Below are 15,325 nucleotides of genomic sequence, written 5' to 3'. Positions count from 1 at the left end.
ACCGAGCCCGCGCCGAGCGTGCGCCTCGCCCTCCTCCCGCGCCCGCTCTGCTCTAGTATGCTGCGGCAGGTTCTACACAGGGGCTTGAGGACGTGTTTCTCCCGGCTCGGCCACTTCATTGCCAGTCACCCTGTCTTCTTCGCCTCGGCGCCGGTGCTCATCTCCATCCTGCTCGGCGCCAGCTTCAGCCGCTACCAGGTCGAGGAGAGCGTGGAGCACCTGCTGGCGCCCCAGCACAGCCTCGCCAAGATCGAGCGCAACCTCGTCAACAGCCTCTTCCCGGTCAACCGCTCCAAGCACCGGCTGTACTCGGACCTGCAGACCCCTGGGCGCTACGGCCGGGTCATCGTCACCTCCTTCCAGAAAGCCAACATGCTGGACCAGCATCACACCGACCTGATCTTAAAGGTGAGAGGGGGGCGGGCGCGGGCAGCCTCTGCCGGCGCCGCTGCCGCGGTGGGGCTAGCTGTGCGCAGGGGTCCGGGCTGAGAGCGCCGCCTCTCCCATCCCAGGCGACTGCCGCAGGGGCTCTGCTGCACCGCGCGCCCCTCGAAGGCCGCCCGGAGCCTCCCAGCCTCCCGGACGGGTAGTGTCCGGGCCCGGCCCGGCCCTGGCCGCCGTTGCCGCCACCCCAGCAGTCGCTGCAACAGTTGGGGCGGCGGCGGCCACCGTGCTGTGATCGGTGCGCTTGTTTTGGATGCAGTGGTCTTGGGGGCGGGGAGGCTGTGGGGTAACTGGGCCAGAAGGAGCCCAACTAGAGAAGACATTCTAGAAAGTCCTGCTACTTGAAAACAAAATACTCTCTGGGAGGGGGGCGGGGGGCGGATTCAGAGAGCCTGCTCCCCTGTCCTCGTTTCCTCTTCATTGCTCCAGTCGGGGAGTGGAGTGTTTTAGAAAAGGCTGCTCCGAGGGGCTGTGGGTGGGCCGAGGAATGTGAAGCGGGAAGGTAAAGAAGTGTGTTCCCGGAAAGCAGGGGCTGCCCTCTTCCCCTCTTCCCCGGGCGAGGTGGCCATCTCTGTTTTCCCAGTGGGAAATGATGTTTGTAATTCGCAGTCGGTTCATATTTCACAATAGATCTCCTCCTTCAAGATGCAAAAAGTTCTCTGGGAAAGGGGGGGGTGGTTCACTGATCCACTTGTATGTGGGTGCGTTTGGGGGTGAGGGTGAGGGTCAGAGCAAGAGAGTAAGGACAGAAGCCAGGCTGCGTGGCCATGACAAGAGCACAGTAATCCGAGCAGCTGCTTAAAGGGTGACACTGGGAGAAACAGGTTGTGCCACAGCCCTAGGTGAGGATTTGGTGTAAAAAGTGAGGTCAGTGGTGATAACTTTCAGGAAGTTCCCAAGAAAAGCAGAAGAGTGAGGACTAGAGATGGAAAAGTGAAGACCTTAGGAAAGAAAAGCCAAGATAGGTTAGAATGTTCCATCCCAGTCCTGGTGGGGATTCTGGATCTTGTTTACTGAAGGTCCTCCTCTGGGGAGGCACACAGGAACCAGTCCTGCTGGAGCCCTGGGGTGGAGGGGTGGAAGGTGCTGGTCTTGTGTGGGTCCAGATCTAGGACTGGAGGCTGGGTAGATTTCTAACCTACTTCTCCCACTGGGAGTCAGCCAGTGAGCCCAGGGAACTCTTTCCTTCTCTTTCCCTCTGCAGGTAATCCCCTAGAGACAAGCTCTTTTTCCTCTATAATTTTCCACCGTCTATTTGTTGACATCAGTAATTAGTAATGAGGGGAATCTGAGTAGAGACTCAATGGAATTAGGACCTTCCCACATTGGGTGGCTTGTGATATTTTTAACGACACACACATCATCACACATACTCATCACAGAACCTTAGTAACATCAATCCTGAGTTGTTTGCTTTTCTGATGATTACACTCCCAACATCAAAGTGTTCCCCCCCATGCTTCAGTTAATGTATTTTGACACACACATAAATACTGCTACAAATGCTTTTCCCAGAAAATATGTAATAACTTCACCATAGGCTTAAGGAAACTATACTTTAGGCAGTCCTGACAGTTAGAAAACTGCTCCATTTTTTGATATATGATCTATTTAAATGATGTTTCTCTTTGTTTTTATTTTATTTTTTGAGGTGATGGTTCCACTGGCTGTTTATTTCCCCTAATAATCCGTCACGCAACTGTGATGGGCAGTCACCAGTTACGTTCACTCTCAAGGTTAATGAGACATCAACAGGCACGTCAGATCTCTTTTCAACTGGATTGTTTCTCTCGGATTTGATTTTGATCTGTTCAGGACAGAAAACCGTATTAGACGAGAAAGTTGGGAGTGGAGAGACAGGGAGGCTGGCTTTGCTTCATACCTAAAGGGCAACTTTAAAGGACTGCGGTCTTGTGAGTGAATTGTTTTAAGAAATTGGGTGTTTTTTCATGCTCTAGGTTTCTGGGGAAGATCAATCCAAGTAGAATAGTGGTGAGAACTCATTTCTAACTGATGGCTCTCTGGTGAAAATGAATTCACAGAGCTTATGAAAACCCAGACTCGGGCAACTGAGAGAATTGCCTTCAATTTTATATACCCATTGTTTTCTTCTTATATCCAACCTCTCTATGTGGTAGGTGTGGAGCTGGGGGCCAGAAAAATGGACCCTTGGTAGTCATGGTAATGTAAAGTGCAGGAACAAGCACTGACTTTCTTCCACTCTTTTTCTATGAGAGACATGATAGATTAGTCCTCTACAAAAGGTGTTAGGAGTGAGAGTCACTGTTTTCTACCCTTTCTGGTGTTTCTCTGATACTTTGTTGCTGGCATCAAGGAGACCTGAGGCTTAACATTGTACACAACACCAGCCCGCCCCTGCCTGTTTTATCACATCACAGGGGAAGTGAAGTGGACAAAGCAGAACCAGGCTTTGAGGCTTTCTCAGGCCCCATGACAAAACTGAAGAAGTAGCTCCCAGGGTTGTGTCATTTACTCCTCCTCAGGCTCTGGGGGTATACCTATGCAATGAAGGCCAGCCTGCTTGTAATATTAGTCCAGCTACTTTCTGATCCAAAACAGACTGAGGAAGGGATGATGACAAAAAGTGAACACCCATTTGGTGTTTTTTAAAATGTAGGGCTGGCCCAAAAGTTCATTTGGGTTTTCAGCATGCTGCTACAAGAAAACCCAAATGAACTTTTTGGCCAACCCAATATAATTGGGAGTATCACAGAAAAAAAAAAATCCACATTTGCAAACTCAGCTCGTCTGCCTTGGAGGAGCTTTCTCAAATTCGTGCAAGTGACATGACTGCCATACACTGACCTCTGCAGTGTAGAATCTGATCACAAACTACAAGAAGAGGGATTTTCCCTAGCAATGGTTTCCTCTGAAGGCTACAAAGCAAAGATGTAATTTGGGGTGAAAGTAGGTGGGGCCTGATAATGCTGGTAAGAAGCCAGCCATTAATTTTTGAACCCTTTTAAATACATGTTGATCTTCAAAAGTCTTCATTTTTGCTAGAAGATTAAATTTAGCTCATTATTATCATCTTAACAGAAAATCCAGGATGTTCATCTCAGAGCAAATTTCAGAGTAGTGCCTCACGGGGCTTATATGGACATGCTTTTTTCTGATCACCTAAGTGAAGTGTGAGCAAGACCTACTTGATAATTGATCTGGCTGTAACTATGACAGTACTTGATTTCTTCCAGGATCATCTGTGTAAAGAACCAGTTCAGCTTACTCCTTCTAATAATGATATCACCTTTATAACAGCTTAGTTATAAACCTGTAATACATTTAAATACAGCAAACACCAAAGGGTAGGCAGGCAGGAAAAATGGTGTGGTTCCATTATACAGTTGAGAAAACTGCTCCTTAGAAATTAACTGACATACTATAGAAAAAATAAAAAACCAAGGACAGAACCAGGACTGTGACCCAGGATTTTGACTCCCAGCCCACTGCTCTTCTCACTATCATATAATAAACTCCTTGAGTGATTTAAAATGTACATTTCTGGTATCCAAATATATTCAATCAAAATCTCACCGCCATCTAACAGTGACAGTAGAATCATAAGGGCATTCTCTTGACTGATGCTGCCCTGTGTCAATGGAAATCCACTAATAGAAAGTCCACATGCCCAAAGTAATACATTTATCATTAGCAATATACAAAGAGAGAATATTTTAGGGGAAAAATCTCTGGATGATTGAACAGCGATTTCCTGTTTGAGTGCTGTCCACAGGCCAGGTCGGGGTGGATTGAACCCCAGTGCTCAGTAACACAGTCCCCAGCACATGACAGACCTTCAGTAACTGTCTAAAGGATCTGCCCCCATCTGCTCAGAGGTTTAAGTGATGGGCAAAGAAAATGCCACCAGAACTACTCTGAAAGGTATTTCAAAATGACATTTTTATGTTTACAACTTTACAGGCAGCTTCTAAGGCTTTTCTTCTTCCAAGATACCATCCTTCCTTTCTCTTTTTCCAAGATCACCTCTGTAGTCATATCAAAACCCATCTCAATTTTGAGATTGGGTAGGGGCATCTCCTTCACATTTTGTCCTCTTCTTCAGAAGAACCTCATAGGCTGTTTGACTCCAAACCAAGGGGAGGTCACGTATTCACTCTGCAGACATTCTTTCTTTTACTGGGGAATCTCATTTTGTTCAAATATCAAGTGTCTATGTTATGTAAACTTTTTATGTTTAAATATACTAAGGAGAAAAAAAGTTGTGAAATGAGATTAATAGAATTTAAGTTGGAACTCTTTAACTCAAGCTTTCCACGAAGGACAGCACAACTGCTAGCTCAGGGTCACAGAGACCTGGTAGCTGGATCAAGATCTCAGTTTTTCCAAATACTGTCTCAGCACTTTCAATCATTACAGGAAGCGCCATCATTTCTTTCTCTCCAGTCTAAGGATCGGCAAATGCCAGCCTTTTTTTGAGCTTAGGTATTTTTACATTTTTAAAAAATTGTAACAAAAACAAAGAATAATATGAGACAGAGATAGCCCATGTCTCTCAAAGCCTAAAATATTTGCTCATAATATTTACATAAAGAAGTTCCTCTACTGTATTCCAAACCTTCTATACTGTATTCCAAACCTCCCTGACTGGAACGATTTCAGAAGTTAATGCTGTTAAATCATCTCTAAGGCATTGGTTCTGAACCAGGGGGGACTGTGCCCTGCAGGGGACATTAAGCAATGGTTGGAGACATTTTAGCTCACATCTGGGGGTGACTTGCTCCCGGCATTTAGTGGGTGGAGGTCATGGATGCTGTTAAACATCCTCTGAGTGCAGAATAGCCCCCCACCACTTCCCACAGCAAAGAATGATTTGGTCCCAAGTCCTGCCTGAAAGGGTTCATTTGTATATTTCTTTTGTTCTGTCAGGATTTTTTCATCTGCATTGATTATGTAAAATGAAAAAATGCCAAAGAGAAGTTCACATCCAAAAATTTTATAGAAGTTTGACTGGGGACAAATAGTACAACCTCTGAGGACATGCTCGTATGGGTGGTGAGGCAAAGCCCAGATTTGCCAGCGTAACATTCCCCAAGAGACAGCTATCTTGCTCTCGTACAGCTCTGTCCTTTATGGTCCAAATCCCACTCCAGAGGAACCCAGGAAACTGAATACAGTCTAACTGCCTGAATGGTAAAGCTGGCCTTGAGACTGGTCAGAGTGTCTATTACTGGCAGGCCTGGCCCCCGGTCCTGGCCGTCACCCATTAGGCCCGGCTTCTCCTGATGGTACGTAAGCTCCCACTGTGAGCAGTGACCTGCCGAGGAGGCAGAAGGCAGCACTTTATTGCCTAGCCTAGCTGCTTTGCTTTGCTGAACATTAAGTGACAAAGGAAGGGCTTGTATCCAGAGGACAGAGATGGAAGACCCTTGGGTTTGGAAGGCACCTTAAAGGTCACCTCCACTGACGCTGGAATGTGCTCTTAGAATCTCAGGGTGCTTTGTCTGGTGACAGGTGCTACAATGCTTTGGGTAGCCCAAGTCCCTTCAATGAGTGACTCAAGTGGCAGATACTCTTAGAGAAGACTGAGGCCAGGCCTGAAAGAGTGGCATGTGTGTATGTTGGCTGCACCAGGAGCAAATTAAGGGGAGGATGAAATCTCGTTTCATTCTCCTTGCATTTCATAGAAGGTGCATCCGAAAAATCCAAGTTCAGTGTCATTCTAGGGTTGTCTGACTTCTAAGCACATGTCGTGTGTGTGAATAGCATCCTCCAGTGCCCACGCTGTTTGTCTCATTTAGATTTGAGGTGCCATCTTTTACTCTCCTGTGTAGATAAGCATTGGGGCCAAACTTTGGGTAAACTGCTAATTTAAACTGGACTTTAAATATAAAGCTGTCGTGTGAGAGGAAGCCCACCTTTTTAATGGCTCAGAGTATCTTGACAGATGCCACATTAGAGTTAGAGGAGGCTTTTTTTTTTTTTTTAACCAACACAAAGACTGAACCTCTCAGGATTCACCAGACTTACAACCCTACTACAGCAGCTGAGCATTTAGCCGGTGACTTCCTGTGATAATAACTAAGAGAAGGAGAAGAAAGCTAACAGAAGTTATTTGGTTCCTGCCTGAGAGGTTGCAGCATCCCTGGCACATGAGCTCAGGGATCTAATCAGCTGTGACTCTGTGGTATACACCATCTGGTACCTGACTTTGGGGCTCAGTGTGAGCCCCAAGTGATACCTGAGATAGGCTTGAAGCAGACCTTTGAAGTCACCTGCTTGCTAGCACATCACAGCAAGCAGGCCTGTCTGCAGCCCTGCCTGTGCTGCCGCCACATGCCCGGAAGGCCACAGAACTTCCGAGGAATCCTGCCAGACTGATTTAATGACCAGCAGGGGAGGTGAGTAATCTCTAACCTTTAAAAGACAAAAAAAAAAAAAAAAGGATATCAACACCAGTTGTTATTTCATATGGGAAGCCCTGAATAATATGTCATACCTTTGACTCCAGAAGTCATATTTTGAACAAAAGAAGGCAGTAAGAGAGCAGAGAAGCTATTTTTATCTTCGTGCTCTCTAAGAAGTCCTCCTGAGAAAATTGTTTTGGGTATTTTGAATGAGCCTCTTTGTTAGGTCTTCTACTTTAGGTTTACCTTGTGGGCTTCAGATAAGGTCAAGGTGAGGACTGGAGTGCCGCCTTGGGATGCGATATCCCAAAACATCGGCAAAGAAGTGAGGACATGAAGTAGAGAGTAGCGGGAAGCAGTCAAGGGAGTGTTCTCAAACAAGCATCCACTGTGAGCACCTGGCACCCAGCCTCACTGGGGAACTCTGGGAGATGCTGGATAACTTCTGTACAACTTATCCCAGCTATGGGTAAAGGACCCGGCTCTTCACCACCCCTCCATCCCCTGCCACGTCTCCAGCAACCATTAGTTGATCTGGGACATGAAATAGTCTCTAGCGATCCGAGATGCCACATGTGTCCCTATAATCAGAATTGTTTTTGTGGTTGCTCTTTTATGAAAATGAAACGAAAGTGAAAGTGAAGTCGCTCAGTCATGTCCGACTCTTTGCGAACCCATGGGCTGTAGCCCACCAGGCTCCTCTGTCCATGGGATTCTCCAGGCAAGAATATTGGAGCGGGTTGCCATTTCCTTCTCCAGGGGATCTTCCCGACCCAGGGGTCGAACCCAGATCTCCCACATTGCAGGCAGACGCTTTAACCAAGGCACAGGCAAAGAGCTGCAGACGTTCCCGGTGAGTAGCCTTGACCTGTAGAGGTGAGTGAGAGGAGAGAATGTGGGTGGGACTCTGAGAGCATCTCCACCCATCTAGAGACAGACAGCTAGGAGTGTAGGGCCTGCATTGCTAAGGGGTGTTCCTCGCTTCTGGGCAAGAATCATCTAGCATAGCTGTTCACTTATTCCTGAATTTTGATAGGTAACTGCCATTTTCAGTTTTGCCACTGGATGGTGGTAAAGAGGATTCCAGGCTGGACCTGGACACTACGCGGATGTGTGGTTTCATAAGGCAGGCCCCCACACTTGAGTGGCCGGTGTCCAGCCCCTCTTCCCCTCCCACAGTCCCCTTCTTCACACACGTACCTGCCTTGTTCTCTCCCCTAGAAATGCATGCACTCCTTATCATGAGGTCAGACTTACATGCCTCCTACTTTATAGGCCTTCCCAAATTCAAGGCTCCCTCCTTCCCTTAAATCCATCTGTCTTTCAGTTGTATCCACATTCTTTAATGCTGAATTAGATAGTATTATATAATTTGCTTCCCTGATAACTCACTTGGTAAAGAATCTGTCTGCAATGCAAGAGACCCCAGTTCAATTCCTAGGTCGGGAAGATCCCCTGGAGAAGGGACAGGCTACCCACTCCAGTATTCTGGCCTGGAGAATTCCATGGACTGTATAGTCCATGGGGTCGCAAAGAGCCAGACATGACTGAGTGACTTTGACTTTCTTTCATATAATTTGCTGTAATGTCATGTGATACTTTCTCTTAAGCAACATCATAAAGCTCTTCAAGGGTAGCACCATGTCTTATACACCCAAATCTCGCCTAGAAACCAGTATAATATGGAGTGTGCAGCAGGTGCTTAATAAATTGTTGCTGCTTGACAGCTCATAGGGTATAGAATGTGATAGGCCTTCCCTATTCATTTATTTTGCTCAAATATAATTTTGCCAGATAGCATGACCATGTGATTTTTTCAGATCTGTCTTTATTTCTCATCCTTGATAAATTTTGGTTTCAAACTTGATGATAAGCAATAAGCATCCATTCTGCCTCAAGATCTGCTGACACTTACTTTATATGAGGAGAAACTCATATAAAGAAAAACCAAGCCCAAACCCTGAACACCTCTTTTGGTTCAAGTAGTTTGGCAAGGTGTAAACTTGACCTTGGTCTCCAGGGGTCCATTCCCATTTGGGAGGGCAGAGCACTCTGCAGTTTCCAGCAAACAGCCTCAAAGTCAGCTCCCCACTACACACATCCTTACTTGCATAAAATGAAGTCTCAAAAACCACTGGCCAAACCCATACTCAAATGTAAACATGAAACACATTTTTAAAAAAATCAAGAACAAGTGGTTTTCACAGCTATTAGCATCAGAGTTCAAGAGATCACTGTTGTGATGTCATTCAGCTTTTCATTTTTCAAGAGGGAGCCCAGGGTAACAGAAAGACTTGTTCTTAGAGATAAACTTAAAAAATGATGCTGGTACAAAATCAGTGCATCTCTGGTGAGTTTAACGGACACACTTGTTGTTCAGTTGCTAAGGCACGTCTGACTGTGACACCATGGACTGCAGCACACCAGGCTTCCCTGTCCTTCACTATCTCCCGGAGTTTGCTCAAATTCACATCCATTGAGTCAGTGATACTATCCAACCATCTCACTAGAACTGTTCATTTCTCAGCATTCAAGGTGAGATTCCTTTGCCCATTCTTCCATGGGCTCCACAAATTTGTCAAATACCATGGCTTTCTCAGTTTCTTATAACTGTCTCAATAAAAATGCATCTCTACTAAACAACTAGCATAAATGCTCAAAAATTTTTTTCAGATGCTCAGTACCTTAACTCTTTGGGTTCTGCATTGTTGTCTCCTATTTTTATTCTAGTTTTGGTACAGCATGTAGGCAAGTAGTCATATTGAGTAAAGACTGGCTGCTCTTAGATGCTTTATGCCCACACATCACCTGGGCATCTCGTGAAAATACAGATTCTGATTCAGCCTGGGGTAGGAGCTGCTGTTTGGCATTTCTGACAAGCTCTCTGATGATGCTGCTGGTCAGTGGAGCACAACATTGAGGAGCAGGGCTCAGATCTGGCTGTTGTGAACAGAGCACTGGAGCTGGAAAGCCAAGTTCAAATCCCATTTCTCCTAAGGATTGTGACTTAGCAGAAGTAGCCTAACCTCCATGAGAAGCAGGTTCCTATCTGCACTGAGTGTAACAGCATCCTGCACACCCGCTCAAGGTGAAGGGTGTGGCACGATAACATATGTGAAGGCACTGCATAACCATTTCCTTCTGTAAGTGTGTTACCATCATTCATATTTACTTTGAAAATGGCTATTATTTCTGCATATATGCCAGCTCTTTCGGAGCCATTATTGCCTGTTGAGTAAATACACATAGGCATTTTTTTCCTTTGATCCAGGAGGCAATAATGGGTGCTCAATCTACACTCTCAATACTCATATTGGCAATTTGTTGGCCTTTAATTACTCCATCTGAGTCATTACACATGACTGGATTCATTGTATGCTGAGTATACAGCTCCTAAGTTCGTCAGTGGGCAGAGCCTGTCAGTGGAGATGGGCAGATTGCATCTCAGCTCATTGAGGTGGTTTCTCAGGGCTCAGAACCTCTTCTTCACGCTTGCCAGGGCTTTGCATAAAAAGGAAGCATTCACTTCCTGTCCAGAAGTATCTTTGGAATGAAAAGCTCTGGGAGGCTGAGGGATCCTGTGTCAAGGTTCTCTTCACTATTTTTCACAGACCGCATGCTAGAAAGGGATTCTCCCGAAACATGGTTAAGAGAGTCAGTAACTCTCCCCTCTCACTTAATTTACATGACTACAGTGCTTCCCTGGAATCTTGCTCACATAAGTAGATCTGCAAGCACTTCAAAGGGAGGAGTGTGTCAGAATGGCCAGAGACCAGGAGAACCAGGCAAAGTGATAATTGTGAAGACCTTTGAAACTGTGAAATGGAAAATTTTGCTGACTACGGGTTTTAGCCATTTAGGTCAGTGCATTTCCCCATCTTCCCTTTTCTACAATTTCTTTTCAAAGGGTTAGGAAAGAAATCTACAATTATTTAGGATCAAAATCAAATCTACCAAAGAAAACGTCTCAGCCTTCCTGATTCTCTACACCTAAACTCTTCAAATGAAACTAACCTCAGGTTAAGAGAAGATGAGCAATTCTTCTCAAATTTGAATATGCTTTCAAATTCCCTGGGAATTTTATTAATGTTCATATTCTGATTCAGTAGGTCAGAGACAATAGGCCTGAGCTTCTGCATTTTGAACACACTCCCAGCGCTGCTGCTGGTCTGAGAGCCATGCTGACTAGATCAGTGAATTGGTGGACCTGAAGAGCCTTTGTGTATCCTGACTAACTAGTACCATTTAACTGCCTCCATACTCTGAAGCAGTGGTTCCTCACCTTGAGTGGATATCCCATGGAGGGCTTATCCAAACAGAGATTTCAGATCTCACTTTAGAGTTTCCAATTCTTTGAGTCTGGAGTGGGGCCTGAGAACATGCATTTCAAACAGGTTCACAAGGTGATGCTGTACCTGCTGGTCCAAGGACCACAATTTGAGAACCACTGCTATAAAGCATCCTAGTGTTAGCTGCCAGGACTAAACCTAAAAATGCCATTTTTCTCTCAGTTGAAACCTGGACAACATATACAGCAGGGTGAAAGAGTTATTTGTTTAGCCGTTAATTCTGGGTGATGTCATCATAGCTATTATGCAAAGGATACTGTTTAAGCCTGAACTTTGAAGCTGGCAGTTTAACACATGCGTATTGAACAGAGGGACCTGCCCCTGCTGTCTGTCTCCAGGAGCTGGAGTTTAGGAGAAAGGGGCTGAGTAGAAGAAAAGATGCTCAGAGATGAGGGGGAGAGAGAGCCCCCACTCCACACATATACAGTATGGATGGTGTTGCTACCATCACTGTATGATTCCCAAAGCTTCCTTCCTTCCAGAAGCTTCCCACACAGGGCCACCTGCCATTTGCTGATGCAGAAACATAATTTACATCAGACCAGAAGGCATAGCAGGTACAAATAGGAGCTACATGCTGTGTTTCTGAGACAAGGGCCCAGCTCTGTGGTTGCCAGAGGTGAAGGGTCCATGGGGAGGGCCCTGGAAGCTACTGTTAGCTTTGACAACTGACTGATGTCAGGTACAGTTAGAGAGAGGTGAAGTCGAGCTGGAGCTAAGGTTAGTGAGTACTGATTTTGGAACAGTGGAATTAGCATTGTTTCAGAGCCCTGAAGTTCTGTGTTTGATGCTATGAACCATCAAAGTGTCCATGATAAAGTCATTTATCCTCCCTGGGGTCTTAATTTCCTCACCCATAAAACTGGATCGGCAATATCATCATCATGGTGTTGGAAGAGAGAAGGAGACACAGTGTGTAAACAAACTCTGTAAAGTGCAGCATGCCTAAAGCCACACAAATCTCCCAGGAGCCGCACTGAATGCACACGTGTTTGTTTGGGGCAAGAATACAAGCTCCTGGGGATTCCTAGGGGAGACGACTAACCACCTTAGTCACTCAGCTGACACATTCCACATTACCATCTCCTTTTATAAAAAGTGCCTGTACCATCAGTGACTGCCTTTTACTAACAAGAAGCTTTGTTGACATGGCCTCATGCTCCCAGATGATGTAATATTACATTAGTCTGTTTTTACTTTGAATTACCCAAGGAGAATTTTAAAATAGCATATCTGATCATCTATCATCTACACTTCTAAAGCCTTAGACCTACACTGTCCGATTCAGAAGCCACTAGCCATGTGGCGCTATCTGATTTAAATCTAAATTAGCTAAAATGAGAAGTTCATTTCCTCACTTGCACTAGCCACTTTTCAAATGCTCAGTAGCCCCATGTTTCTCTAATAGAGAAAACAGGTAACATTTTCATCACCAGAAAAGTTCTACTCGACAGTGCTGCTTTTCACCAATGAAAAACTGATACATCACATAGTCCAACAAACAAGCAGAGGAGTCCAGCAGACTTCGAAAGAATCATTAAAAAATAACTACCCCACAGGAAATAGACAAGTAAGGCTCCTTGTGTTGGATGGCCTGGAAATAATATTTCAGTTAGCAGCAGAGTAAACTGAAGCTTTCAGTTTCAACATGTAAAGAGCTTGAAAGTTGTCATCCCCATCCTTACAAAAGGAAAACTCTAGACAAACTGAAAATAAATGATTTTTCTTGAGCACATCGGAGAACTGAGGTCATGGGGCAAACTGACATCCCAAAATCTGCAGAGGCAGTGACTTCCACAGAGATAAAGAAACAATCTGCTTACCTGGAACAGATGTCACTGGTAGAAACACTTAAATGGTAATTTTGACAAAGTGCACGAACCTTAGGGTGGAGTAACAGGAGAGTGGGTTGCAGTCTCTGAGGGATGAGGGAGCTTATACTTTCTTAAGCTTCCCCTCCAGAAACCCCACCAGATACCCAAGGAAAAGATCTGGCAAGACGTGGAAGAGAAGTCATCCTCCTGAAATTCAGCCTGTCTTCTCCATAACAAAGGGCTACACTCTAGGGAAGAGGACTTTGCCAGAGCACAATTCTAAAACTTTATCCTAAGTTTCCCCTTCCCACAGAAGCCCCTGTAGCTTTTCTGTCTCAGATAAGTTGAAGATGGGGAGTTCACAGGTGTCAGGAATTTAAGGAAATAGAGTAGATGCTGCAGCCAGGAAAAGGAGTAGAAGGCAAGGGAAGAAAACTATACCACTGGAGAAATATCTGTGAAGGCCATAGCCCCAGGGCAAGGCCCACTTAAAGACTGAGATTTCTTCAAAAGATTACAAAGCATTTCCCTTCCCAACACCTTACCACCACAGCAACAGGGCTCCAGTATAATAACAGTGAGTTACAGGTGAAGAGCTGCAAGACACAGATTCTCTCTGAGAAGGAGTACTTAGGGAAGACAGAGTTAAGGGAAGAGACGAAAAGAATAACAACAGAGAAATTTGAAACTCCTGGCACCTAGAGCCACAAGAAACATTAAATACATCCAACCTCTTAGAATAGTGTGTCTTTACTATAAAACTCTATTTTCCTCAGTTCCCACTAACTGATACAACATGTCCAGCTTTGGGAAAAAAATTACAAGACATGCAAAAAAGAAAAAAATATAGTCTGAAGAGACAAAGGAAGCATCAAAACTTTACTCAGATATAATACAGATGTTAGCATTATCACACAAGAAATTTAACTACAATATATCATGAACTTTAATGGAAAAAGGAGACAACATCAATAACAGATAGATGCTGTAAGCAGAGAGATGGAAACTCTCCAGATGAATCAAAAGGAAATGCTAGAAATCAAAAGTGTAACAAAAATGAAGAATGGCTTTGATTGGCTATCATCAGAACACTCAATACAGCCCAAAAAAGAATCATTCTATTTTAATCATATATTAAAACCAGACAAGGCAAAAAAGTAAAGGGGAAAAAATAATGAACAAATGCAATAAATAGAGAATAGTTACAACTATGGTAGATATTAATCCAACCATATCAATAATTATTTTAAACATGAATGGTATAAATATACCAATTAAAAGGCAGTGATTATCAGAGTGGATCAAGAGAAAACAAGACCCAATTCAGTGCTGTCTACAAGGAACCTACTTTAAATGTAAAGACTCAGGTTAAAAATGAAGGGATAGAGAAATTTGTATGTATCTTGCTAACACTAATCAAAAGAAAGCTAGAATAGCTGTATTAATGTCAGGTACAGCTGACTTCAGGACAAGGAAAATTATCAGGAATAAAGAGGGGCATTACATAATGATAAAGAGATTAATTCTCCAAGAAGACATAACAATCTTAAACATATATACACTTTAAAAACAGTATTAAAATATGTGAGGGAAGAACTAAGAGGAGAAACAGACAAACCCACTGTTACAGCTAGAGACTTCAACATTCCTCTGTTAGTAACTGACAGAGCAAGCAGGCAGAAAATCAGTAAGCATATGGATGACTGTGACAGAAGTAAGGGCCAGGATGTCTAATACTCTGGGGAGAGTCATGACCCAAATTTTATAAGGATAGTTCTTACAGAAGTATAGAGGTTAAGTTGGAGAGGCAAGATGCTAGAGAGGGAGCGATCTGCTCCTCCACCCATGAGACTTAATGTAAGTTTGTAAGTAAGAGGCTTTGAGTAGAATAGCTGCAGAAGGAGAAAAATGGGGCTAGATTAGACCACCATTTTCCAAAATGTGTTTAGTAAAATTTTCTGTGATACTGCAAAAAAAATTGGGTTCTGTGACCAAATAACTTTGGGAGACAATGCATGTAGTAGCCTATTATCAGATGGCCATATTGAATGCACATTAGCATATCAAAAGCTTTTAAAAGTTCTTTTGCAAAGAAATCTATTTAACTCTACCCAGTTCAGCATTTCTGAAATTTGTTTTGATCATGGATACTTTTTGCTTTTTTGGTGACCCTTCTTAATATCCCAAGGAACTAATGTGCTTCTGAATATAGACTGAAAATACCATCCCCAAAATAGGGAAATGGAATCAATAGGATTTGACATTCACTGGATCTGTGTATTGTTGTTGTTGTTCAGTTGCTAAGTCGTGTCCAACTCTTTGCAACCCCATA

At 44.1% G+C, this 15,325-nt stretch overlaps 1 protein-coding gene across 1 annotated transcript in view; it reads left to right on the top strand.

The window, feature by feature from the left end:
• Positions 1 to 27: 27 nt before the first annotated feature.
• PTCHD1 (patched domain containing 1) overlaps positions 28 to 15,325 on the top strand; it is a 63,124-nt gene continuing 47,826 nt past the window's right edge. Inside the window, exon 1 of the mRNA XM_040266658.1 lies at positions 28 to 408. Within this exon, the coding sequence (XP_040122592.1) occupies positions 58 to 408 (351 nt within the window). The 5' untranslated portion in view covers positions 28 to 57. The remainder of the gene's footprint in view (positions 409 to 15,325) is intronic.

Source organism: Oryx dammah, unplaced genomic scaffold (genome assembly GCF_014754425.2).
Source record: "Oryx dammah isolate SB20612 unplaced genomic scaffold, SCBI_Odam_1.1 HiC_scaffold_23, whole genome shotgun sequence".
Classification (NCBI taxonomy): Eukaryota; Metazoa; Chordata; class Mammalia; order Artiodactyla; family Bovidae; genus Oryx; species Oryx dammah.
This window is presented reverse-complemented; position numbering and strand designations above follow the sequence as displayed.